Below are 26,383 nucleotides of genomic sequence, written 5' to 3'. Positions count from 1 at the left end.
CGGGCGACGGGCCGCGCTTCCGGCGGGCGGCGGATGCCGGGGGGGTTGACAGGCGGGCGGGCCGGGCGGCGGCAGCAGCGGCAGCAGCAGCAGCAGCAGCAGCAGCAGCAGCAGCAGCAGCAGCAGCAGCAGCGGCAGGTACGGGTCGGCGGGTGGGCCTTCCGTGCGGCGGCGGCGGCAGCAGCGGGGCCCGGGTCGAGTCGCGGGGGCGCGGCGGGCTGTCCCGGCGCTGCCGGGGCGGGGCAGGGGCCCGGCGGCGCGGCTGAGGCCGAGCGGGCGGGCCAGCGCTGGGCCCGGAGCCGCGACCCTCCTGCCCGGGTGTTGCCGAGCCCGGGGAACACGGCACCTGCTCCGAGCGAGGAGGCGGCTGTTTCTGTGGGAGGCGCCGAGCACGGTCTCGCTGGCCGCCCCGCGGGAGGCTGCGGGCGCGGCGGGAAGAGCCCGTCCGGTAAAGCGCCGCGGGTGTTGCGGTGTCGGCACCCGGGCGGGGAGAGCGGGGACTGGGAGGCCGCGGAGTTTCAGTCGCTTTTCTGGTGCCGGGGCCGGGCCGGGCCTGAGCGGGCTCAGCTCTGTCTGCTGGCGGGTCCCGTCCCCAGCGGCGGGCGCTGGCCGCGGCTGCAGAGGTGGTGCGGGGTGGGGGAACCTCCCTTGTGGTGCCTCACAGCGGACGCTGCTGAATATCCCCCCCCGTTATGCAGCTGGCATGTACTATGGGGACTTGGGGTTTTCTGGTAACAGTGCAAATAACAAATCTTTGAGCCTTTTGCTTGAAGCTGGCTCTGGGTGGTCACAGAAGCTCAGTCTAAAAGGAGTTGGAGATTATCAGACTTTTGGTGGAGAGGAGGAGAAGAAGAGGTGCAGCCCCAGTGGGGCTGCGTGTGCCCCGGTTTCCTCACGTGCTCCGCAGGTGATGGGCGGATCCTGCCCCGCGTTGAGAGCAGCCTCTGAACTTTGTGCTGCAGCTCCTGCAGAGGTAGCTGAGCTCCACACCTTTGTGCTCAGACCCTGCAGAGCACCACTACGAGAAGGTGAATTGCTATCTGGGATGGTTTTCCAGCAGGCATGGAGGTGGCCTTCAGCAAAGGGTTTGAGATGACTGAGGAAGGGAGGCTGCTGAATTAAAAAAACTGTTAAGATAATGAAGGGCCAAAGAGTTTCCCCAAGCAATAGTGTGTCTGTCCTGTGTTGGTTGGTCACAGTGCTCCAGACAAAGCTGATCTGGCACTTGACCCGTCAGTTCTTTCAGGGTAGTACAAGGGTGGTGTTGCTCTCAGTGGCACCATCAGTCTTGATGTGAGGGAAGACTTGGCTTGGACTCTCTCAGTGAGTCTCAGTCCTGGAGCTCATTCATGCAAGTGAGAACTTTGAAGGTCCGCTGCTGAGTAACTTGTTTTTGGCAATGAGTTTGATATTAAGACTGTAGGAAAGTGTAGGGACTTGACTGATGTTTACAGAAAAGCAGACACTTGTGCAAACAAACAACACTGGGAGGAGATGGCAGCAGTCAGAAGAATATGATAGTCACCCCAGAACTAGGATTCCTTTGGGTCTGAGTGTTGCTTGTTAATTGGACAGGGAAGAAGAGACCACTTAGCTTTTGTAATTCTTTATTGTGTGTAAGTGCAGATCCAGGGTGTGGTAGTACATCATGGACATATTTTGATGTTTAAATTTACTTCTGAATTAATAGTACATCTGGAAGAAAAACAGGAAAAGGAAACTGTGAAGTAGGTGCAGCTTAGAAATAAATGATGAAAAAGTAGTGAAACTGGAAATGCAGAAAAAAGTAGTCTGAGTGAACAGCAGCTACCAAGACTTCATAGATACAAGTGAACTATCTTCCCTGGCTAAATTCTGGTGGGATCTTGTATAAAGAGACTCCAGCTCAGAATTTGTGTGAAAATTATATTTTAAAGGGCTGAGGTTTCTCTCCTTCAGCAGAACATGCTGTTCTACAGCACATATATCTATTATTAAGGAAGTAAATTTTATTAGACAGTAAGTGTTCAGGTCAATCAGCGTAAGTGCAGAAAACATACTTGAATGCTTAGAAAAATGAAAGCAGTTGGCTCTTTAGAGCCTGGTAGTGAGTAAATGCTTCTGATGTCAATTGTGATTCTTTAGTTTTTAAATGTTTGACTAGGCTTTTTTCTCTTTAATCTAGGTATGTCATTTTTCTTACCTTATGGTTGTCTATGCAGGGTGTATCACTTTGTTTTTGTCATGACATTTGTTTAAAACAAGTGGGGTTCTTAAACTGTGTTGTTTCTGGTGCAATGCTGGTTTTTGACAACCGTTTCACCCTTATACTGGTACAGGATGGACTTTCTGTTCAGTGACAGGTCCTGCTTATGTGTCATTTTTGAGTACATAGGGAAAGATCTCACACAGCTGCCCTGTCAGGAAGTAAAATGTATATACCCGTACACTAAGATCCCCAAGTAGTATCTTATACCCTCATTCCAGGTCTCTCCTTCTCATTGCCTGCTAGTTCCTAGGCAGTTAGAGGATTATGTTTGTTTAAACTGTTGTAGGGCTACCTGATGTGAGACCTCATGCTTTTGTCTTCTGCACTATTGGGAAAAGTCTTCTAGAGCTCTGTGGGAGCTACAGTCTGACGCACAAGAAGGACCTGAAATCTAAGGTCTTCTGTTCTAGATCTTCTGTCCATTAACATTTCTGCCGTGGAACACTAACCTGGAGCCAAGGAATGGAGCTTCCTGCCTGGCTCTGAAAAGCATGTGGAGGTAACTGAGGAGTCTGGTCTGCTTTTCCAAGGGATTAGGAAAGTTTTGGCAGGAGCACTATCCACCAGGTGCTTTTCCTAGCCTGGAACTGTAAGGATCCTACTAATGACCTCCTTCTTCCACATGGTGCCAGCGTAGGATTAATTTTATGCCCAAAGGGAAACCCCCAAAGTGCTCCCTAATAACGAGCTCTTCTGCCCCTCATCAAGCACTGCAGGTTGACTGTGGAGCCAAGTCGTGATCTGTGTAGGGATAAGTGAGGACACTTGGTGTCTTGCTGGCCCTGTGGCAGTACTGTCACTGATCTGTGGGAAGATCTGGTCCCTAGGCGCTTCAGGACCTTGCTTTGGGGGCACTGTTGCTACAGGGCAGCCTCAAGAAACTCACATGAAAGGCATCTTGGTGGCTGGCAGCAGTTGAACATAGGTCCTCTGTCACCACCGGGGTGGTAGAGTCTCTGGGCAAGCTGAGGGGCTGTGCTGGGGGGCTGTGGGTGCTTCCTCAACACAGAGGGCTGGGTTGTGGGGCTGTGGAGCTGCAGCAGGGAAGCCTTTAAGCAAGCTGACTCGGTGCCTGGCGTTGCCATAGAAATTGGATCAGCCGCCAGGAGTGGGGAGCCCTTGTGTCTTGGCTCCGCTACTGCCTGGTTCCAGGGTGAGCTCGCGGTGCAAGGGAACCTGATTTGTCACTTCTTGTCCCTTGGAGGACAGAAGAGGTCAGACAGCTCTTGTTGCCATCACCAGAGACCAGGGAGTAATTTCAGTTGGGTCTCTGCATGGCTGCAGTGGTCAGACCCTGTGTGTTTGCTGTGCTGTCTGGGTGATCCGCTGCCCACATCTGTCTTGCTCTTTCATATTTTGGAAAACTTATTTCATTTGTTTAGCAATAGCTCCTAGCCCTTTGGGAGCCCCAGAGAGATGAAAACTGGTTGTAAACTGGTGAGTAGCAGATAAGGGAGGTCAGGAAGTAAAAAGCAAGGAATGATCCAGAGGGAGGGGACAAACACTGAATATCCAGTTTCCTGTACTCTCAAAATCCGTCCCTGAGCTTGGTCACGAGTGTTGCCTTGAGCATGGATGTGATGACTTTCAGTGCTCAGTCTCTCACAGTTTTTGTCCTTTGTGCTCACTTCCAAGTAACTGTTTCATCATCTTTGGATAAATACGCGTATTCATGTTCTTGGAATGGAAGATGCAAAACATTGTTGCCCTCCTCCATTCTGCTAAAGGAAGTAACTTTACTGTGAATATAATCTTTCTACACAAAGGCTTTGTGCCTCCTCAGATCATCTTTGAACTCTTTGCTCTCCTTGTAGTGCAAAATAAGCACAAGCCTGTCTGAGAAACAGCCTTACAGAGAGTCTTGCTGCTGCAAAGTGTCATTTTGCTTTGCTGCTGTTCCTCTTGGCTTGCTGCCTGTCATCCGCGTGGTCTGTGTGAGCAATCTAGATCTAGGTGCTTGTCCTTTCCAGTGTTTCCTTGCTTATTTCCAGGACACTGGCATTAGAGGATACAGCTGTTTCCTAGGGGTTATGCCTAAGAACTGGTACCCTTAGGAGGTGCTGGATGCTGTGCTAGATCAGCCCTGGGTTTGACATATCTTCTACTCCAGCTGAAAGAAATATTTGCAAGCAATGGCAAACACACTGAGCAGGCTGTTTCTTGGACCCTCTTAGTTTCTTGATCTCCTGAGTGTTATTGCATGCTTGGTGAAAAATACTCATTCTAACAATGTGGCTTTAAGTTAAAGAGATGATTCCTTGCTGCTTGCTGTCATGTAGGAGAAAGTGTTTGTTGGGTGATGCTGAAAGATGAGGGTTGTGTGTGTGTTGTTCTCCCTGTCTTACTAGCTCAGCCTACAGAATCCTGTTTATGAAGCTGTTCACTTCTGTGTTCAGATCCCAGCACACTGAAGCACCCACTTCAGTGTTGCTGAGCGCTCTGGCCTTCCCTTATGGGGAGAAGGGGGGGTGATTCCTGGGAAAGCTTCCAGCACTGGGCCAACTGTGGAAACAGCTGGGCTTTGTGCCAGCCCTTTGGAGGGAGGGGAAGCTCAGAGCTGGTACTGTGAGTGCATCAGGCAGGGGCTGGTGTAGCCTGTCGCCTTCCTCAACGTCTTGCAGCTGCCCCTGTTTCAGGAGAAAAGCTGCTCTGAACAGAGCAGTGGTCAAGCAAGAGACTCGCTCAGAAGGTTGGTACAGGCTCCTGATGGCCTTTTGATAGCCGTTGGCACAGAAGAATATGACATATGTCTGACATATGTTGGTGCTGCTGGCTTGGAGGAGGAGGAGGAGTTCCTGCCTATATTAAGGGGGAGGGGAAGTCAGATCTCTGGATAAGTAAAGATAAGGGAGGACTGGGAGAAAATTGGTGAGAAGAGGAAGAGCCTCTATGGGAAGGTAAACTTGCGATCTCTGTGTCTCATGTAGCGATATCTGCAGTCCTCATTCTAGACGCTGCAAAATACACTGCGATATTTGGGGACCATGGCTACAGACCCACTCTCGGAGCTTCAGGATGACCTGAACTTGGATGATACCAACCAGTCCCTCAGCCAGCTCAAACTGGCCTCCATAGATGATAAGAACTGGCCGGCAGATGAAGCCCCAGCTTTTCCCAGATCAGGTAAGTATCCTACTTGTTTGGGGTCTGGGTTTTGGCCAAAAAGGAAGTGTTTGTCCTGCAGTGTTGTGGTCATATCTGCTTATACAGAGAGCCCCAGCTCCATTTGAAAGCTTTACAGACACATTAATCTTGCACCACACCCAAGAGAATTAACCCTGCCGTTGAACAGCACTAAAAAACTCAGAGCCAGCTGATGTAAATATACTCTTCTCAGTCCTGTGGCTGGCTGCACTTTGGTGCTGACACTACAGACATGCTGTGAGTCCTTGAGTGTCTTCTGTTACGGTCTCTAGCAGGATAGTTTGGCCTTCCTGAGTGGAAAGGTCTTGAACTCCCATGTGGGAAGTGGGGCTGGAGATCTGAGTTGTTATGCTGAAATCCTGTGCTGTGGCCTGCTGCCCAAAGATATCAGGGAAATTAGCTCAAGGGCATGTAGGATGGCCATCCATCAGGGGACAATGTTAAGATCCTCCTGCTCTAAAAAGCCATGATGGTGCCCTTGGCACTTGGGTTTTGGTCCTTGTGAATGTTTGTTGACACATTTGAACAGTCGTTTTTGAGACTGCATACAGTCTAAGGGACTGAGGGACACATATGGGCCTCATAGGATTGACTGGTCTCTCTGAAGCCATTGCTGCTCTTGCCCACTCAGAATTTCAAAGGTGGGTTTCTGAGGTGGACAGGTGCATACATTAGTCTCTCCTATGTTTAAGAGCCATTCTTTTTCTCATCCTCTCTTGCTATTGTACCCCTCACCAAGGTGTTGCAGATCCCTTCTTCTAATTGCTTGTTCTTTGTGTTTTGTGCAGAGGACTCCAAAGGCTCCCCTGAGCCCGTCACTCACCTGCAGTGGGATGATCCCTACTATGATATTGCCAGGCACCACATCGTGGAAGTAGCAGGTAGTGGACTTTCTGTTTTCTCTTCTGATGTCTTTGCAGCTGGACTGCGGAAGCGTCTTTCTAATGGGGCTGTAGGGGCATCTGCTTTATGCCAGTCCCAAGTGACAATGACAGCTGGCATCATAAAGGAGTACCAAACGTCTTGAATGTTTGCAATATTTTCTGTTGAACTCTGTTAAACTTGCGTTTCTTCTTGGCTCTTACTGTCTTGATTATATTATTAGCAGCACTTGGTTGCTTTTGCTGACTTGTTTTAGATATAGCCCTTGGCTATATCCTGAGCACAAGATGAGTTTTTTGCATGATAATGCCACAGAAATTACCTAGTTATGCAGTACAGCCGCAAAGTCCTGGGCTGACCGAGCAATCCACAGTAGGTCTGGCAGCTCTCTTATGTCTGAATGGCCAGAGCTTGCCATCCTGCCCAGAAAAAGCATTTACAGAAATCTGAAACGGGGAATAGGCCCATTGCCCTCTGCAGGGAAAGACCTGATCATTCACGATCACAAGCATTTGTATTTTTTCTGTGTAGTTTTCTTATTCATATTGCTTTAATTACACTAACTCTTGGTGATTTGCTGGTGGGACCTCCAACAGAACGAGTTTTAGGGGCCAATTTTAGGTTGCTGTGGTAAGTCTGAGGGAAGGGTAATCCCAGTTTGTCTTGTGTTCCTTAGTTAAAAAAAATAAAGGCACCTCTTCAACCTGTTGTGACTTGATTCACACTTCCTCCTTGATTACCTGTAGCCACCTCCTACTCCTCCTATTGTCATTTCTCTGTGCCTTGGTCCCTGCCCAACATGTGAATTTGCAGTGAAGCAGAGGCACAACCTGGAGTCCTCCTGGTTCAGTCTTGTTCTGCAGCAGGGTTTGACCACAGAGGGAAGATTCTCAGGCACTTACCTTGGTAAGAGTTGTCCTGACATCATTATTTTCTGGGTTGTCTTCTGGAATGAGCTTTCTTTCTCCTAACCTCTCATGTTACTTCTTCTGGGGAACAAAATTATAATGGCCAACTCAAAACGTTGCCCTTTGTCTCCTGTGTGCCTCTGGTTGCTCAGGTTGACAGGCCAGGTGTTTAGCATTTGGGCCGTTTGCAAATGTGTTATTAAACTTCTTTCCCATGGGGCTGGAGTTTCAGGACTGGGATTTGTAGATGTTTGCACCCTGTGTCCCTACTGCTGGAGCTGGGAAGGGACAGATGTGTGTACTCTACCATTTCAGTGATAATAGCTAGAATATTTGGAATGCAAATCATAGAGGTAACTGCTGTTTCTGGGCTCTGAGAGCTGGTGAGTTAAATGCTACTGTTATTCACTTCAGACAAAGTGCTTAGCAGAGAGATTAGATCAGAGACATTGATAAGACTGGAATGTCAGCCCAAACCAAGGATATATTGGTGTGCTGCTTCTGACGTAAGCACCAGTCTGTCTGCGGGATTTCTTTTCCGAAGTAACATGATATTATTTTTTCCCAGGCTCTCTGAATGCAGTATCACTCCAGTGGAGGTGTGTCTTAGTGGCTGTTGGAATGCAGGCATTTGACACGTTGTCTAGGATAGCAAATGAAGAATTATCTAACTTCCTGAGAGGATTTTGGGGTGGTAATGGCTGACTGGGAGTTGTGCCTGCATTCTTCCCTGTCGTGGTTAAATCTGTGTTTCCAGTGAGCCCTCTGTCCCTGTCGTGTCTCCGTATAGTGCTGAAGCAGCTCAGAGAAGCCCTTGTTGGCTGCTCCTGGCCAGTTTTCACCAGTAGCTGGTTTATCTGAAAGCCCGTGGTGATCGCACACACGGAACATGGTGCAATGCTTTTTTTGGCATTAGAAGAACAAGTAGCACAGCTCCAGAGTGTATTTGCTGCCCCATAGTTTTGAGGCTCGCTGGTGTTTCATGTCCTGGAAGCAGGATTTATGAAGTTGATGAAAAGGGCCTGAGTTGCAATCTGGGCTCTGGGGTGAAACTGTTTGTTCTGTTTTCTTGGTCAATAATTAATAACGTTAACTGTTTGGTGAATCAGACAGAGTAATGTTCTCTGGGCTGTTGTTGGAGGCAAACAATCTGGGAAAATCTGGAAAAATCCTATTAGAAGTAGTCTGGAGAAACAAAATCTCATGGAGGATTAGTATGAAACTGTTTGGATCCGGCTGTACTGAGAAGTTGTGCTTGTCAGCACCTCCAGGTGCAATGAAGTGGCCATGCTGAGCCTGAAACGATGTAGCTCCACCCTAGTTCTGTGCAAATATTAGCAAATGGCAGCAGATCAAGGGTAGTTTTACCCATTCTGCTGATATATGAGCTTTCTCTTCTGTGTCCTTCCCTGTTCTGCACTTCAGAGCAGAAAGCAGATGGGTGACTGTTCCTGCCTTCCCTGAAATATATTCTGGGATGATGATGCTATTTTGAGACAAAAGCAGAATGCTGGTTCCCATCATTGGGCTGAACTCCATGATCCCAGGGTTATTCTGTCTGGTCAGAAAAGTAATTGCTTCTTTGGGGATGGATGCATTATTACAAGCCTGGTTTTGATAACAAAAAGTGCACTCATTTTCTAGCTGGCCTTTATTTCTGATTCAGTTCAAGGCTGAATTTGAATATCCTGGCTCTCTGGCCTGAAGAGGGAAAAATAATATTGGAAAACATTTTGCAGAATTTTCTAGAACAGTAAGAATTTTGGGTTTGTTTTTCACCCTAAAACAGTGCAGCAGTTTCCTGGAGACTCTCCTTTGTGCCCTGTGCTACTGTCTCTTCTGAGGACTGGGACCTTCCTGGCAGAGGCTGTCTATGGGGACGGAGCAGATGTGTCACTGCTGTCCCAAGCAGTGGTATGCCACAGAAAGATGGCAGCAAAAGTCATCCAGGCCACCTGGATGAGGGAGTACTGTGGCATTGTTACGAATCAAAATATTTTAGTTTTGGGAAACTCATTGCTTTTCCGAAGAGATGATACTCTTACTGTTCTTTCAGACCTGCCTTAAGGCATGTGTTTCTGGAGTGTTTTATGCAGGTTCTGGAGAGGTCTCTGTGCAGTTGTGCTCTTCTTGACTCTGAGTTCCTCTTTTTTCTGAGTATTATAGCGGAGAAATTTGTCTTTACATGTGGCTAGAAGCTGGAGCAGAGGTGGCTTGATTTCACTGCACAAACCACTTCTGCAAAATGTGTGTTTTTTCCTTGATCGCATCACATAGTGTTCAGAGGAAATGCCGGCTTGTGGTTGAAGGCTGCTAAGGAACTATCCCAAATGTTTGTTATGTTTAAGAGTTTCTATATTGTTCTGCTAATTCTTATTGGTGAAGGTGCTGCTTCCATCTCCTTTGGGGTTGAGGCAGACTAGGGTGATATAATCTTAGCCTTGAATTTCAGCAGAGGCTGTACTGCGGGAATATGGCAGATAGTTGCCAACAGCCTGAAGGAAGTGTCTGGAGGTGGCAGTGCCTACTGGAAACCTGGGGCTGTGTGGGAAGAGTGGGGCTTTTGTCAGCTTTCTGGCCATGTGCTCTTTCCTTGTTCTTCTGCCCAGCCTGAAATATTGGTCTTGCCTTTGTGGTCATAGCAAACCTATAGCTATGAGGTGCATCAGCATTCCCATTTTACACAATAACCAGCTTTCTTCCTTTTGGGATAAGAAAACGGGCTTGGCATATGATTGGCGTATGAATTGTCTGCTGCTGTGTAGGCTGGAGGGTGGTGTAGCAGTTATCAGGAGAGTGGCCATTGCTATTTACTTCAGCTATGTAGTCCCTGCCCAGTGACTCCAAAGCTTTGCTGAAGCTCAGAGCAAGTTTCTGCGAGTTTTTGTGGGAAATCTGCTGTCTCACACTTAGTTGCCGGCCTGCAGGGCTGCCCATCCCAGAGATGGTGGGTGCTGGTGTGCCCAGCACCTGTTACTGAAGTGGGAAAGTGAGGTGGAGAGATGGGGTCGCACCTTCTTGCATGTTACGAGGCTGAAACTGCAGTTCCAACGGTGGATCTTTTTTTAATTGTGAACCTGGTACCAAACCTACCCAAAAAGCTTTGTGGATGGCTGTTGGCTGCAGGTGCCAAACTTGTAGTTAGTGCTGATGATTTGCTGCTGCTGTCAGTGATTGACATGGGGGAGGTAAATCAGTCTTGGAGCACCCGTAGCTGCAGGCAAATGTAGAAGGTGCAGACCAAACTTGTGTTGAACATATATCACAGTGTGTCTTTGGTGGCCATTGAGCTCAGAAAAGGCCTCTAATAACAAGGGTCCTTTTCCCTTCCAGGATGGTACATTATTATTGGCTTCATTAATACAGGGTGCCTGCATTTCTGCTGCTTTTGGATTTAACTTCTGGCTTTGACTTAAAAAAAAAATTATTTTTTTAATAAAAGTATTTGTATCATATGGAATAATGAGTTGCTTCTGTAGGATTGGGTCCATCCGAAGCCAGCCCAGCTTGTGCACCATGTTTTGACATGCAAGACCAAGGGAATGGAGAGTTTCTAAGGGATTCTAAGTTTCTAAGGGAAACCAAGGGAAGCGAGAGTTTCTTCCTAAAGCCCTGTTCTGCTTGGGCTCCTGTTGCGATAGGCCCATGTGTGTCTGTTGAATATATAGCTGTGAGAGTGATGGAAAGGGACTGGGTGTGGCAATAAATGCCTTCATAGACCCCTCCCTGCCCAGAAAAACCTTTTTTCATTTTTTATAACTGGAAGTGTCTTTTTTTCATTCAGAGCCTAGTATTTTTTTTTGAGCTGTGGTTGTATTGGGGATATAAATTGACTTAATCGTCAGCTTATTGGTGAAATTTAGCTTCTTGCAAAACAGTCTGTCAGGTGTGTTGTTCTAACAGTGTGATGCCATTCTCTATGTGCTTGAAAGTTGTTAAAAGGATCTTGACATTCAGAATTAGTTGTGTTTAACCCTTTTAAAAATGGCAGTATGGCAGTTGCCATTTTGGTGGTGGGGGAAGTGTAACAGTAAGGGCCAGAAATTTGACTCTGATTATACAGAATTAGTTGTAAATTCAAGAAAGAGATTTGGGAATCATGGGTTGCTGTTACAGCCTCTAATTGTTAGGTCAGGTTGCTTTGGAGAGGAGTGTGGGGGAAAAGTGAAGTAGAAGGACCTTGACTGCTGCAAGACAGCAACTGAATGCTTCCCAGTGGCAACCTAGCTAAGCTCTGAGACTTTATACTCAAGATCATTTTCTGGGAAGGGTGTGAAGCTTGGCTTGCTATAACTTTGTTTCTGTCCCTCCAGATCAGGGTGCACTTGATGGGTCCCATCCAGGTAGGTAGATTTTTTTGTGGCGCTACCATTTGGTACTGTAGATCATGGTATTCCTTTAGCATGTCTGTGGCCTGTAGCTGGACTGTCTCAGGGGAGCCCAAACTTTGCTCAGCCTTAGGCTGCACTGGCAACTTTTCAGGAGTCCAAAGGCTGCACAAAATTGTTGTCTGAGGGCTGCACCTCTGCCTCAGGCACAGCAGAATCATCTGAGCCAACTTTGGCGTGTGGGCTTTACTTTGGGGCTCTTGGGTGTCAGTGTAAATCCTGTTCCTCCTCTGTGATGGTGGTGGTCTGCTTGGACCATTTCAGTTTAAACTTATATTTACCTCGTTGTCATGTGTGCTTTGGAAGTTCATCCTGGGGTTGCTTCCTGTTCCTCCATATGATCTGCTGCTGGGCTTATGTGCTAAGCAGCTGCTGCTTAAGCTGTATTCTCCAGCTGAAGGCAGCAGTTATCTATCTCTTCTCCCTTTGGCTGCAGAGATGACGCGTATTGGTAACTTGTTCCTCATTCTAGCCCAAAGCTGTGCTAGACTGCTCTGTGCTTGCTGAGCATTTGTTAATGCTCTCTGGACTTCAGTCATAAGCCTTAAGAATTTGGCTGCAAGTGCTTTCATATTTCTCAATGTAGTTGAAAACTTGTTTTGGTGTGAAATTCTTTCTGCTGTTTCTGAACAGCAGGCAGACACCTCCTCACAGTCCATGGAAATGCTGATCCCCACTGCTTCATTACGTGGGCTCTTCTTCCCCCATTTGCCAGGTTTTCAGGCATCCTCCCATTTTGAATTCTTTAATCTGACCCTCTGGTATATTTTATATCAGTTAGAGCTGTACTCACTTGGTAAGCCTTTATGATTCTGGCAGTGTTTGGATATTGGGAATGTCTAGGTGGAAAATACATTAAAATACTTTGAGCTCCTTACCTTCTTTTCCTGAGAGGCTAAATCCACTTTGGAATTCAACAGGCAACTAAAATCTAACTATACTTAAACACTGCCCGGCTGTGTCATAAGCTTGGCAGGAACCTGAAATTCCATTAGAGGAGGTTTTACTAACACTGTCTCTGATAAACATCCTAAGTTTTGTGAAACTTGTGTATTAATGTTCCAGAATTATGTAGTGGTGTTCTCTCCTTGACCCTGAATTCTGTTAACTTTGCTGGTTTTATCCATCTGCATTTTCTTAGGATCGAAGTACCAGGATATTCCCATTTGAATTTTTCATTGAGGTGGGCCCTCAGCCAAGGGTACCCAGTGAAGGTAGAAATGACCAGGGTCCCTGAACTGTAGTTATGCTGCCAGTAGTAGTGTGTCAGCCTCCAGTCATGGCATCAAGGGTAACAGATACATTCTTGACCTAGGTGTTTGTCCTGAAATGTATCTTCCATGTTGGCTGTACAAATTTGTTTAATAGAGAGTCCTGTCTCAGACAGTGCTGCTACCTTGGTATGAATTTATGTTCTGATAGGTTTGTATTGCTATAGGTTTCAGTCTGAAACATTAGTGTCAGTATTTAAACTTCAGCCCTTTTAGAAGTATGGTCCTGCACTGATTGGCTTGGAGCCACAGCAATGATGTTCATTGCCTCTTCTCTTGGAAGTGCACAGGAAATGCTGCTCTTTGGTGAGGGGAAAAAACAAGCTTGGGCCTTAAAAGCACCTTAACAATGTTCAGGAGAATTAGCATGTCCATCAGTGATACAAGTTAAAATCTCTTTAGATGTCTTGACTGGAGCAGCTTTGCATATTGGCTACTGTCTTGCTCTGTTAAGAACAACTATCTCTGAATTGCATCCCATAGGGAGGTAGTTTAATTCCAGTGTAGATTGAAAATATTTTTTAATGTATGAACTTACAAAGTTATGCACATCTTTGGGATGCTCTGTGACTACTGATGGTACATAATTGCTGCTTTGTTGGTTTGTTAACTCTTGAGCATTCCTCATCTGGGAGAGGTAGGAGACAGCCTGAGAAGCTGATTGCTTCATGGTCTGTAGTTGTGTCCAATGGAAACTTTATCTATTTGCAATTGCAAACAAGGGGTGAAAACCTAGATGCATAAGATTAATATTGCAAGCAGTACAAGGGATGGAGCATCTGGAAAAGATCAAACGTGATAAGAATCTGTTTGGTTGGAGGCAGAGAGGCCACCTGCAGGCAGTTTCCTCCGACAGCCAGGAATGCATGGAATGGGCTTTAGGTTCTTGTTTATGAATTGAAACAACTGGTTGTTCAGATTTGATGCTGAATTTTGAATTTTGCCATATTGGAGGACCCAGACTGATCTGATGTATGTCAGATGGAAACAAGATTGGCAGTTGGTTGTTTTGAAAGTGTCTGTGTTGACAGGCTGAACTCAGCATGATGAAACCAGAGTGCAACCCAGAACTCAGTAATGGGCATGCTGGTTCCTGTGTAGGTCTCCTGCATACATTTGTTCTGATTTGGAAGGCAAAATGGGCCACTCTTTTTTCAGTCATCCAGGGGACTACAGATTATCCTTTGGTGTACTTGGCCCTGGCAATTATCCAGGGGAAACATGCCATCTCCCCTTTGGCAGTGTCATGGATTGTCTGTTTTTTCTCAGACCTTTTCACCAAGGCTATGTAAGAAACGAGATTTTAGACTTTGCATAGGCCCTGCCATGGACTTTCATGTCATTCCAGAGGAAGGTGTTTTCAGCTATGTGGTTTGTGACTTGTCAGGTCTGGAAATCAACACCCAGGAGTCTGAGCTGAGTGTGACCACCCACAACATCTCATGAACATGGTGTTGTGCTGCAGTTCTTCACAGCCAAGGCCTGCCTTGAATCAAGCTTGCAGTCCACTTCTGGCCCTCAGACCATCCACTCTGGTGTGAAATGCAGCCTCTCAGTTAACTGAAGATAGCACCTATTCTGACTTTAGCACAGAGCTACGATCTGCAAAGATCTGTAATCTTTCTGACTATTCTCTTTCATCACTACAAAACTCAGCAGATTCTCAGATACTATTGTCTTCTTGCTGCTTTGTGCAGGCAAGACCCTTTGTCTTCCAGGTGGAGACATACGAGTGGCTTAAGACCACTGGAAAGAATCGCTGTATGCCATATTCCCTGCTTTGTAGCCTGCACCTTTATTTTATAGACATATTATGTGCATTAGGCTCAGCCCTAAAGCTCATAGCAAGCTACCAAAAAACTCTGGGCTAGGCAGAGAGTGGGCTACCATGGGATATGCGATGTGATGTTGGTCTTGTGGCCTGGCTGTGACTGTATCTGGTTGGTCCAGATGAGCCTTGCATCAGTTACTCCTAGTCCTGCATTCCGGGTCATGCGTCCTCCCTACTTGCCCCTTACCTCTGCATGTGTATGTCGATGTGATGGCCTCTGCCACCCTTTCCTGGTCTGTACCTAGTGCTGCCTCAGTGTCCCTGGCTTTTGGAGAGGTTCTGGCTTGTGTGCATCAGTAAATTCTGTCTCTCATGTTGTCTGGTGAGTGACTTGAAAATGGGATTTGTAAGGGAAAAGTGCAAATGAAAAAGTAGCAAGAGTCTGTTCTTCTGGCCAGGATGGGGGCAAAAGAGGGTTGGTGGCTGGTGTATGTGAGTTCTCTGGCTGCCATTTGCAGTACCAAGTGGTCATCTGTTACTAACAGGAAAACCTTGGGTTTGCTGTTCCAGAGTTCAGTTTGAGATTTCAGTTGCTGCTTTGCAAGTGTAACTAAGCAGTGGTTAAGGGCCAGAGCCCATGCAAAGGTGAGAAAATGGCTGCGTGCTCAGAGTGTTGTGAATCAGTGTGGGGAAAAGGATATATTTCAAGAGAAATGATGTATTGCAAGTCTGTCCTACATAACTGGCAATCCTTGCTGCTTTTCTGTACTGTGGTCTGTGTGAGATGGTTGTGCTGTAAAGGAGGAAGGAGGGTGTTGCTGAGTATAACCTCAGAAGCCCCTTCCACTGCTCCATGCTCGTTCTGTTTGACAAGAAAACATAGCTCTTGGAGCAGGGTGAGTAGCAAGAAAGATATGAAGACTTTAACCCTCCACACTAAAGGAACCATTTCATCTCCACTCATTCTAAAAAGCGAGTTGTCCTTATGGAAATGGAACGGGTGTTGTGTCTGGGAGAGAGCCAGAGTTTACCTCAAACTCTGTATGTTCAAAACATTTGTGACCTGGTTATTACCTAAATCTCTCAGTTCCCCTAGCATGTCTGCTAAGCTTGTCCATGCCCATCTGCTTGGGCTTTTTAATGGGGCTGAGATCTCTGCTGGCAGAAGTCCACTGATGAATGAAGACTTGCTTTTAGGAAAACTTGGCTTGTTGTTTCTGAAGCCTCAAGTGGTAGCTCGGAGTGTCCTCCCCAAGATGAGGCTGCTTTATGGGTTATTTGGCTCCAATGTGATGGGGACCGTTTTCTGCTGGTTTTTTACACAGAATGCTTTGTTGTGCCACGCTTCACAGCTCCTTCCAGTTCAGGTTGGAAAAATATCTCTGTGGATGGAAAATCTAGGAAGCAGCGAAAACCTTGTCTTGCAGTTCCCCTGGAGAATTCAGCAGCCCTACTTGGTCCATCTGTAGAAGAGGCTTATGATGATGCTTGTTTCTCATCTCTGGGGTGCAGCTGGGACTGCCTTGTTTCTAGGAATTTCTTGGTTTCCAGGGTATGAAATGGCTTTGTTCTGTGTGCAGGACTAAGCTTCAGGTGAAGCAAGAAATAAATGCACCAGACCATGAGCAGTTAGTCTGGGATGGTGTGCAGGATGTGGTTGTTGTGCCTGTGAGGGGCAGTTTTCCCCGTGCCTCCCTGGCCACACGTGCAGCGGGAGCAGTGCCCAAGGCAGCGTTGCAGGATTAATGCTCTGAGCCCTCTGCTCGGTACCTGAGGCCTCCATCCCTGTGTGTCCCAAGGCATCCTGGCTTCCAACCCCTCCTCTTCTTTCAAGGCTGGAGCATGGACCTTGTTCTCCATTTGCATTGTGGGCTTGCCAGGCCCTTGGTGTTCAGGTTTCTGCTTCCATACTAGGCCTGTGGTAACTCTCCTGAAAATCAGGTTAAGCTTTGCTGGCAGCTGTGGCAATCCAGACTTCTGCCTTGTTATGGTGGTTTCCCATTCTCTGTTTACCCCTTGCTGCCGAGACCACAGTGTTGTCTTTAAACTCCTTGTAATCTCTGGCATTTCATCTGCAGGTGATGACAAATATGGAAGGAAAGTAATTTTGTTCAGTGCCTGCCGGATGCCCCCAAGTCATCAACTGGATCATGTGAAACTGCTGGGGTGAGTAGTGTCTTAAGAGGCTGCTGTTAACTTCTTAAGCTTGACATAATTCCCAGGTGCTGAATTCCTGGGTTCAAATCTATCTGCAGTAGCTTCTTTAGCTGAACATGTCTTCCCAAAGCGCTTACCTCCATTGCTGGCAATGCAAATCCTCTGTTACAGCACACAAAAATGAGTCCCAAAGGGAGGAAGAGTGTCCCTATGGCAGAGAATGTGGTGAGTTCAGCAGTTGTCTCTTCTCAGGTACCTGAAATTCACACTGGACCAGTACGTGGAGAGTGATTACACACTGGTGTACCTGCACCATGGCCTGACCAGCGAGAACAAGCCATCACTGAGCTGGCTTCGGGATGCATACAGGGAGTTTGATCGGAAGTGAGTAAGGCTACAGCAAGCAGGGATATAACATACTGTTCTGTAGCCTAACATAGAAGATCTTCCTAAGGCCCCTATGTAGTTTGATGGTCATAATTTATTATCATTTATTTCTGCTGCTCATGGAGGTGAGTTGTTGTTTGTTTAATGCAGGCTGAACCATGGGATAAACAGCTCCTTCTGTAGTTACATCCTTTAGGCCACCAGGCAAGCAGCAAAACCAGGGCCCAGTGTGTGTCAGCCTTGTGGTATAATTGTTGCTTTCTGGTGGGGCTGTTCACTGCTTCTCGGTGGATCCTGAAATACAGCAGCACATACCTTCAGGCTGCTGAGTGGCCTGACACAGCTGTGAAGCATGGGAGAGCAGAGGCCATGGGTGCTGGGGAGTGATGAGCCTCTGTGCAAAAGGAATGGAGCACTAGGGTGCCTTAATCTTGTGGAAAGGTTGGTAGGTTGGTTCCTCTGCTTAAAGTGCAGCTCATCCTTACTTAGCTTCTCTTGACAGGTACAAAAAGAACATAAAAGCCTTGTATATTGTGCACCCAACCATGTTCATCAAGACCCTGCTGATTCTCTTCAAGCCTCTGATCAGGTAGGAAGCACTATATGAGGCTCACCTGCATCCTCACACTGCACAGGGATAATGGGGCATTATTCGTGGGGCATAAGATGAGCTGCTGAGCCTACCCTGGAGCCTCTCACCCATGCTATCTCCTCCTGTTTCTGAGCTCAGAAATATTTAGACATAAGAAATACTGCTCTGGGAACCTACAGAGTTTGCAGCCATGTGCTGCTCCCTTCTTATCCAGCCAAGTAGAAGTGAAGTGTTGCGTGCTCTGCCAATAATGGAAAAGGAAATGAGAGCATCAGTCCAAATCATATTTAATTCACTGTGTTGATGCTGAAATCCTAACTCTGTAAAGTAATTGAAAACAAGACTTTCTTCAGCCTCCCGCTGAACTTAGGAAGGAGAAATTCAGTGTTTTACAGCTGCTAGGGCTTCTAATGTGACTTGGAAAGTCTTGACATCTCCTGGAAAGATATATGGATTTAGAGAGCTGTGTGGGCAACATTGCTGCTCAGAAATACCTGCCCCTTTGCCCCACTGATGTCTCTTGCACAGCCCTGCTCTCCTTGCCTTTAAGAAGTCTGTTCTGATACTGGATTTCTTGATTCCTCACCTACCTACTTTGCTCTTGTTTTTCAGCTTTAAGTTTGGAAGAAAGATTTTTTATGTGAACTTCCTTAGTGAGCTGGAGGAGTATGTGAAGCTGGAACAGTTGGGGATTCCAAGCCAAGTCCTGAAGTGAGAATGCTGCCTATCTCCCATTTGCTTAGGGCTGTGTGAGAGGGGACTTTTCTGGAGGAATGGCAAGGGGAGGAAGAGCTTGTTCCACTCAGGTGGTGTTTTTGAAGGCAGTGGTGACAAATTACCTAAAGGACTATTGTTTCTCTCCATGCTCCTTCCTGCGTGTCCATGGACCCAGTTCCCAGTTCTGTCCTTGACTTCAAAATCCTCCTCCGGTGGAGCACAAGTCCTGCCTCTCCCACTGACCCCTCAGGGGCTTTCTCCAAGCTACTGGCATTAACACTGACTTGGAGCTTGTGCTGCACATCTGCTGCATCTGGGCGCCTGCTTTGCTCACTATGCACAGTTCAGCTTGTCTTTGGGGCTTCCCAAAATTGCCACAATCTCAGTCCTACCAGATTGATTCCCTGTTCCTCACACACATGTGCAACTGTCTCATCAGAAGCAGTGCTATCCTGGCCCCCTGCCCATGCTGCCCGTCATCCTCAGCTACTCCAGCTCCTGATTCCAGACAGTTATTCCTTTCTCCCTGCTTTTTTTCTGGCAGCGAGATGTTTGTTCTTGTTGCCCCTCTGCTCCAGAGCTGCCTGATTTTGCCTAAGTGGAATCCACCATGCTAGGCTGGAGCTGCTACCAGTGGATGTGCAGTGGGTCACATGTGGTGCTGGGATCATGCTCTTTCTGAGAGGTGGAGTCACTTTTTACTAGTTTGTGTTTTGCCACAGATACGATGAATATCTGAGATCCCTGCAGAAACCTTCACAAGTGCCCCAGAAGCCAACACCTCCACGCCCACCGCTGCCAAACCAGCAGTTTGGAGTCTCACTCCAGCAGTGAGTATCTCTGGATTGTGTTGCCTTTGCCATGACTTTATATGAGGTTATTGTATTTATAACAAAAGTGGCTGTAGAATTTCTTGCAGTTTGGACTTCTGAGAAAGCTTTAATTGTTCTTGTGAGGAAACCTGTGCTCGTGTCTGGATCCTGACTCAGTTCAGTTCCACACTCTGATTCCCTGGCTAGATTGTATCTAAGTTAGGATGAGATTGTTTAGGCAGCTAAGGGTCACTTAGGGAGGAGCAAAATAAGGGCCGTGGGGATGGCTTCGTGCCACTAGAAACTTCCTTTAAGTGAAGAAGTCTGTAGGAGGCTGATGGAGGTGTGTATAGGGCTGTGCTAGTTTGATTGAGCAGTGCTGCAGATCTCTTTCTTAATTTTTTTCCATATAATAAGTTCTATTTTAAAAGCACTTCTGTTCACCCTTTTACTGATTCCCACCCCCTATTCCTGCATGGTGACACAGGGAAATGCAGACACTAGCAAGGGCTGGTGATACTGGCTAAGTGTTGAAGGTATTCTTAATTTCAAGTGTGATTTTGCCTCTCCAGAGAATGAGGAGGAGCCAGTACTGTGTGGCCAGACAGATCCTCTGAAGCAATCTGGGAACACATTCCCCAGCTTCAACATGACATTCCCAAACATAACCCCATGGTGCGCTGTGCCTGAGTTTGTTAGTGGCCTGAGGGAAGTGAGCAGCTCCATGCGATCAAGTGGTAGACACTATTGAATGTGAGAGCGGCAGCAAACACCTTATCATCAGTGGGTCTTCCCTGACAGCCACTGGGTTGAAATATTAATATATTCCATTACAGGAGTGGGGTGGGTAAACTTATCCCATATGTATTCCTCTCATGCGTCAGCTTCTATCTGGCCTTGCTCCTATGGGGAAGGAAAAAGGAAGCTTAACCCTTTTCACCAGATTCATAACTAGCAGCCTTGCCTTCTGGGAACTCCTTTGCCCTGGCATCTACAGGCTACGATTTTTATAGAAGACAGAGAAATATTCCTGTGGTGTAATAATGAGCTCATGCTTGCTCCAGTGAGTGATGTAGCGTGATGGGTGAAGAGGAGAGAAGGCTGGAATAATTGCTGAAGCAGGGACTCAGATGGCAAGATCCTGTGTGGTAGAAGTTGTGTAGGCACCTTCCAGTCTGAGGGGCTGCATGCAGGGCCGGGAGGACCAGGCATTTGTAACCTTTTGTCTCTTCCTGCAGTCTCAGGGAGAAGAGTCCTGATCAGTCTCCTGTTCCTCTGGTGGTCAGAGACACCATTGCTCACTTGCAGGAGCATGGTAAGTGTTCAGGAGAAGCTGCAGCCCCTCTTAATTCCATGTCAGTGGCCTATCCTACACCCAAGTTCCCATCCAAAGTGTGGTAAGATAAAGAACAGCAGTCTTGAATGTGTAAAGGCCTGAACCAGCTGAGTTAGACTTCAAGAGAGATTGTGCGTGGCTTAGGAGACCTCTTTCTTCCAGTCGTCCACACTCCCACTTGTATAAGTAGCAAAATACTCCTTGTATCCTTTGCCTGGTGACAGAAGCAGAAAAAATTGTACTCTAAAAAAGGGTCTTGTTGACATCTGTCTGAATGCCCCACAGTATGGATTTCTGAGTGTTAAGACCAGCATTTTTAGAGACTCTCACATGGCTGTTCTTTTTTTTTCCCACTTGTTCTCACTTCACAGCTCTTTCTACAGAGGGGATTTTCCGGAGATCAGCAAATACACAGGTTGTCAGGGAAGTCCAGCAAAAATACAACATGGGTAAGTGCCCAAACTCAGCAGAGCCCCTCTCATTCCCGAACTACTACTGTCCCACTGGAACTGGGTTGGAACTAGTCCATCATGCCTCCTGTGCTTCTCTGATATGTCTCTAGGTGAGGCCTCATCAGGGTATGATGTGAGTTGCAAGGGAAAAGCATATTCTTTCCCACTTACATTCCCTTTGCTGCGCTTTTTCTTTCTGAAAACTTCCCTGTTCCACATGGTAGGAGATACTGTTTAGCCTGGTTATACTGGAGGGACTGGAGATGACCAGGTAGAAACTGGGTCACCTGTTTCATGTGATGACTTCTAAAGATGTAGTGCTGGATTCAGCAGTGCTTTGCATATACTTCTGGGACACATTTTTCCACTCTGCTAGAAGATGGGGTGCCTTCAGTACCCTCTCTGTTTTCTTCTTTAAAATACTGCTTCCCTTTTTCTGGGCTCTGACCACCATGTCCCATTCTTTGTCTGGAGGAGGTCCTGCTTTGGCTAGTGAGCACTGAATCTTTGCTCTCTGTACCTTCTTAGGTGTGCCTGTGGATTTCCAGCAGTATGAAGATGTCCACCTCCCTGCTGTGATTCTCAAGACCTTCTTGAGGGAGCTACCTGAGCCCCTGCTCACTTTTGGCCTCTACAGCCACGTTGTCAGCTTCCAGAGTGAGTTGTAACAAGAGTGTGCTTCTCCCTGAATGTTGCACTGGCCAAGGGCAAAAATACCTTCTGAAGGGACAGTCCTGCATGGGATACCCTGTGACTGCAAACAGGGATTTCATCAGGGTGGGTGCTGAGGATTCCTCATGGACTTGCTTGTCCTGTCTCTCTTGATTTTTAGGTGTGGAGGAGGTGAATCGTGTGAATGTTGTTCGTAAAGCACTCCAGACTCTGCCCGAAGAAAACTACGAAGTGCTCCATTTACTGACAGCCTTTCTGGTGCAGGTGAGCTGCTCCAAATGTGGGCAGTCGTATTCTAGTTCAGTTGCCAGTGCCTTGCATCAGCTTTTTGACTCCTTGCTCCCCTTCTTCTTTAAGAGGAAACGAGTCTCAAGCCAGGAAATGGCCTTTCTTTACCTTATGTTCTCATTATGCAGAGATCAAGAATGATCATGGTGAACTGGCCTAAGCAGTTGCTTCTCATAATGCTGAGAGGTACAGATGGGCATTAAGCCTATGTGGTCTGTACCAGGGAGTCTGAAAGCTCCACAGGGAGCTGCAAAATATCCAAGTAGGTCGGACTAGAAGACGGGTCTCAGATCTGTTCCACATAACTTTCTGCTGCCAGATAAGCCACTGCAAGGCTATTCTAGCACAAGGGGGGAACATTTTGCTTTGGGTGCTGATCAGGACTGTAGAGATATTGGCTGAGGGTGCTCTCAGTCCTATTGTTATGATATGGCCTGGTGGTTAAGCCATAGTGGCAAATGGCAAGATATTGCTTCTCAACTCCTGAATGCTGGATGTCATTTGTGTTTCTCTCAGATGTCTTCTGGCACTGGACTTTCAGCCTCTTTCTTCCCATTTGCCCTTGGGAGTCTCTCAACTCTGGCTTTGGGGAGGGTAGCGGGCAGCTGCGCTGTTGTTCTGTAGGATTCACAGTGGTCTCTTTCCTTCCCACATAGGTCTCTGCTCACAGTGACAGAAACAAGATGACAAACACCAACCTGGCAGTTGTGTTTGGCCCAAATCTGCTGTGGGCCAAAGATGTAGCCATCACCCTAAAAGCCATCAACCCCATCAATACTTTTACCAAGTTCCTCCTGGACCACCAGAAGGAGCTCTTTGAGGATGTGGAGGCCTGAACCCTGGCCAACCCACACCAGCACACTGTGCCCACCTTCCCACCTTCTTTCCCACCTTGTCTTGGAGCTGTGACCAAGCTGTCTCCAGTGCAAAGGGACCATTGATCCTCTGGGTGATGAGCAGAGTGAGGGCTGTGGAGATGGTGGAGAAAGTGTGTAAGTGAGCAGGAGACCTGCTGCTCCGGATGGGGAGGGGAGCTGGTCTCCCAGCTGCTGAAGTGGAGTCCTAACCCACCTCCCAGTCTGTGCAGCTCCTCCAGGGCTCATCACCAGCCTGCTCCCCTGTCAGATGACCTGCCTTCCTTTCCTCCTTCCCTCACATGCAGTTTTTCTGCCCTCCTGGTCCCTTCCTCAGCAAAGATCTTTCTCGTTTAAGCTCCCAATAGCCCCAGCTCACCCCCCTTGCCTCAGCTGGGCTGTCTGGGCTCGGGCAGGCTTGCTGGGTTTTGCAGCAGAGATATTTTTGCTGCAAGTGCCACCTCTCAGCACTGAATATGCATCCTGCCTTTCCCCAGAGGCACCTGAAGCAGGGAAGGGAGCCAGGCAGCCCTGTGCTTCAGGTAGCAGCATGTCCTGCACTTGCAAACACCACTGCAGACCTTGTGCATTGGGCAGGCAGGTGAAGGACAGGCTCACAGCACATGGGCTGTGTTACCTGTCAGACTCCAAGGAAGCTGAATTTAGCCCAAACCCCTCTGGGGTTGCCCACTGCAGATTGTATTGTGTTTGCTGGGGTGCAGCAGGTGAGGTGCTTCCCATAGTTACCCAGTTCAGGCGCATTTGTCCGTCCAGCAGCATTTCCAGCCTGGCTGGGGAGGTTCATGCCAGACCTGGATGTGGTGGAGGGCTGGCTGGGGCCCTTTGACAGCAGAATGGCGGGGAGTGAGTGTCCTGGTAGCACTGCCCTGCCGAATACCGAGGATCACTGTCTTTCCCTGTGGCAGCAGCACGAGGCCTCTTCTCCTCCGTCAGGCTTGCATATGTTTGCTGACTGGCGCAGGCTGCCTTGGCTCGTTGTCTTTTTGAGCAGAACTTTCCCCAGCATGGCCTTGAGGGCAGGTCTAGAGACTGGGGCTGACCGTCACCCTGGCGCACACCATGCCTGGATTACAATTTCTGCCCAGGTGCTGAGCACTCGTGCCAAAGCTGTGAAGGAACAGCTATTCCATGCCAAGGGCCTTTGCCCCATCTGCTCCTCGGTTCATGCCTACCTTCTGTCCTACCATAGAAGGCAGGTTAGATGCATCCTGTATGGCCTGGGCATGGCTGGAGAGATGGGGTTGTTGGCCAGGCAGGCTCAGAGTGGGGTGGGCCTGGTACCCTCCCAGAGCAGCTGCAGTACTGTTAGGGCAACACTGTTGGGTTTGGGTTGCAGCGTTCCTGTTACCTGAGCTAAAAGTGATCCCTCTTTCTGGCCTGGGCCTGGCAGGGTGTTAGTAGGGAGCTGCTAGCCTTACATCACCGCTGTGTTATTATATATCTTTGTATCTTGTGCTCTGCGTGCCTGGGCTGGGCCTCGCTGCCGTATCTGGCCACAGGGACAAATTTTTGGACCAAGCAGAACTAGTTTTTTAAAAGCTACTGGATGCTAAATAGAATTTGCTTTTTCATAATGTATTGGCCTCTCTTTAAACACTGACCAAAGGTCGGTGCCCCAGTTGTAATCAAAGTACATGACATCTGTTGCAGGAATTATGGAAACTGCTCTTTTTGCTGAGCTGTGGAATGGGGATGGGTGTGAACACAGGCAGCGCTGCGGTGCAGCGCAGGTCCAGGCAGGTGGCTCAGAGGAGGCACACCAACGTGTGGGTGGGAACAGTGAGCAAGAAACCAAGCATTGCTAAAGCTGGAGCAAGAGATGTTCTAGGAAGGGGCTGGGTATGATCCCTTCTAGATACTGGGCGACTTTGCCCCCTGTAGTTTACAAGGCTGCTTAGTCTCCCTCTTCCAAGAGCAGGATATGAATTGTTTCAGCCTCAATGATTCACAGCAGTAAGCAAATAAATATTTTGGAGGTAGAGACACTCAGCTCCTAATCCACCTGTGATCTCTGCTAGAGTAAGTGAGCAGGGCTGATGTGCTGTGGAAGAGTAATCTGGGATGGACAGTGTGGGGAGAGGTGTACTTGCCCCAGTGTTTGAGGCAAGGTGCTCTGGACAGCCTGGGAGGAGCGTGGATGCTGAGGGAGCCCAGGGCAGCCTCTCTTTCCCTGCAGGCACCCTGGTCTGTGCAGGCTTCAGAATGGGGGGGGACTTGGTGCTCTGCCTATACCTGCAGGTGACACCAGCCTTGCTTACATCCCTCTAGCGGGACGGCAAACCCAGGTAATTTCTGCTGGGACAAACAAGCCCCAGGCTGGCAGCTTGGAATGGGGAGTGCCTGTATGCAGGGGCAGCAAGGACTGTTCCCTGCCTGGTGGCGAGAGGAGCGGTGCTGGGGAGGCTCAGCTCCTCTCCAGGGGGAGAGCAGGGGTTGCTGCAAGTGTCCCAGTTCTGGCTGGACTTTGGTGGGTGCTTTTTTTAAAAAAATTGTTTTGCTTTTTTTAGTGAATTCTTGAAATAGTGTTTCCTTTTTTAGCAAAATAGAGACTGGTGCATCCCCTGCAGGCAGGGATAAAGGCCTGCTCCCGTTCAGTGCCTGCAGGGAACAGATTTGAAGTGTGTTCAGGAAGCTGCTACTGCTCATGGTGGGAAAAAGTGCATGAAAATCCTGGAAAGGACGCAGTGTAATTATCCCCTTTCCCCTGCTGTTCCTCATGCTGGAGCTGCTGGGGGGCCCTGGGTTGCTTTTGCTTCTGCAGTCTGCTCTCCTGAATGCCTTGTACTGTAATATCCCTCCTGGGATGTGAGCAAGGAAGGGGCTGGGGCCAGCCTGCAGCCTCTGCTGGGTGGGTGCCCAGGGGCTTAAATCCCCTCCTCACCCGGTCAGCCCCCTCACATGGGCAGCACGCTGGCTGGACTGGGTTTATCTGCCAGGTACAGGTGGGGGCAGGATCTCATTAGGGTGCTGGTCTTTGTAGATTTTCTCCTTGCTGTAGAGCTGCCCAAGGGTCTCTGCCTTGGCTCGTCTTTTAGGTCGGCTATTAGGCACTTCTTCCTGTGGGGGATCCTGTGCCACTTTGACCCTCTGCTTTTTACCACCTGGACCATTCGCCTCTGCTGAGCCTCCTGCTGTCTTAATGGCCTCTGACCACTCCCTGCTCTCTGGCCCAAGCTGTGTACTGACACCAGAGCTTTTCGGTGGTGCAGGGGGTGCTGGAGCCATCTGGATGCCTTGTTGCCATATTTGCTAATTTGAGAGAGAGCTGAGGGCCGGTTTGGTCCCTGTTTCCTCTTTTGTGCACAGGGGCTCCTGTGCAAAATGTTTGGCTTTGCTTTTGTTGCTGGTGTTCCCTGCCTTTTCTGTTGATGTTCATCAGATGCAGGGCTGGGGTTTTTATGGTTCATATTGTTTATGTCCTTCTTATCTGCACCAATCTTATATTTCACAGTTTGCACTTTTTGTATTTCAATAAAAATCAAA

The 26,383-nt window shown here is 48.1% G+C and overlaps 1 protein-coding gene across 2 annotated transcripts; it reads left to right on the top strand.

Moving 5' to 3' along the window:
• Positions 1-17: 17 nt before the first annotated feature.
• Positions 18-26,383, top strand: ARHGAP1 (Rho GTPase activating protein 1). 2 transcript variants are annotated; one of them, XM_080345586.1, is made up of 14 exons: positions 18-79; positions 119-138; positions 5,188-5,371; positions 6,181-6,273; positions 16,691-16,778; positions 17,022-17,153; positions 17,659-17,745; positions 18,361-18,459; positions 19,188-19,295; positions 20,516-20,592; positions 20,985-21,062; positions 21,594-21,722; positions 21,898-22,001; positions 22,682-26,383. In XM_080345586.1, exons 3-14 carry the CDS (start codon positions 5,233-5,235, stop codon positions 22,859-22,861), a joined length of 1,314 nt encoding a protein of 437 aa, XP_080201712.1. In that variant the 5' UTR covers positions 18-79; positions 119-138; positions 5,188-5,232; the 3' UTR covers positions 22,862-26,383. The 2 variants fall into 2 exon arrangements, with proteins under 2 accessions (XP_080201712.1, XP_080201713.1); XM_080345587.1 differs by lacking the exons at positions 18-79; positions 119-138 and adding an exon at positions 2,661-2,747.

The sequence above is a fragment of the Nesoenas mayeri genome (assembly GCF_963082525.1).
Source record: "Nesoenas mayeri genome assembly, chromosome: 5".
Lineage (NCBI taxonomy): Eukaryota > Metazoa > Chordata > Aves > Columbiformes > Columbidae > Nesoenas > Nesoenas mayeri.
The sequence above is the reverse complement of the archived record's forward strand: the minus strand, read 5'-3'. Positions and strand labels throughout refer to the sequence as shown.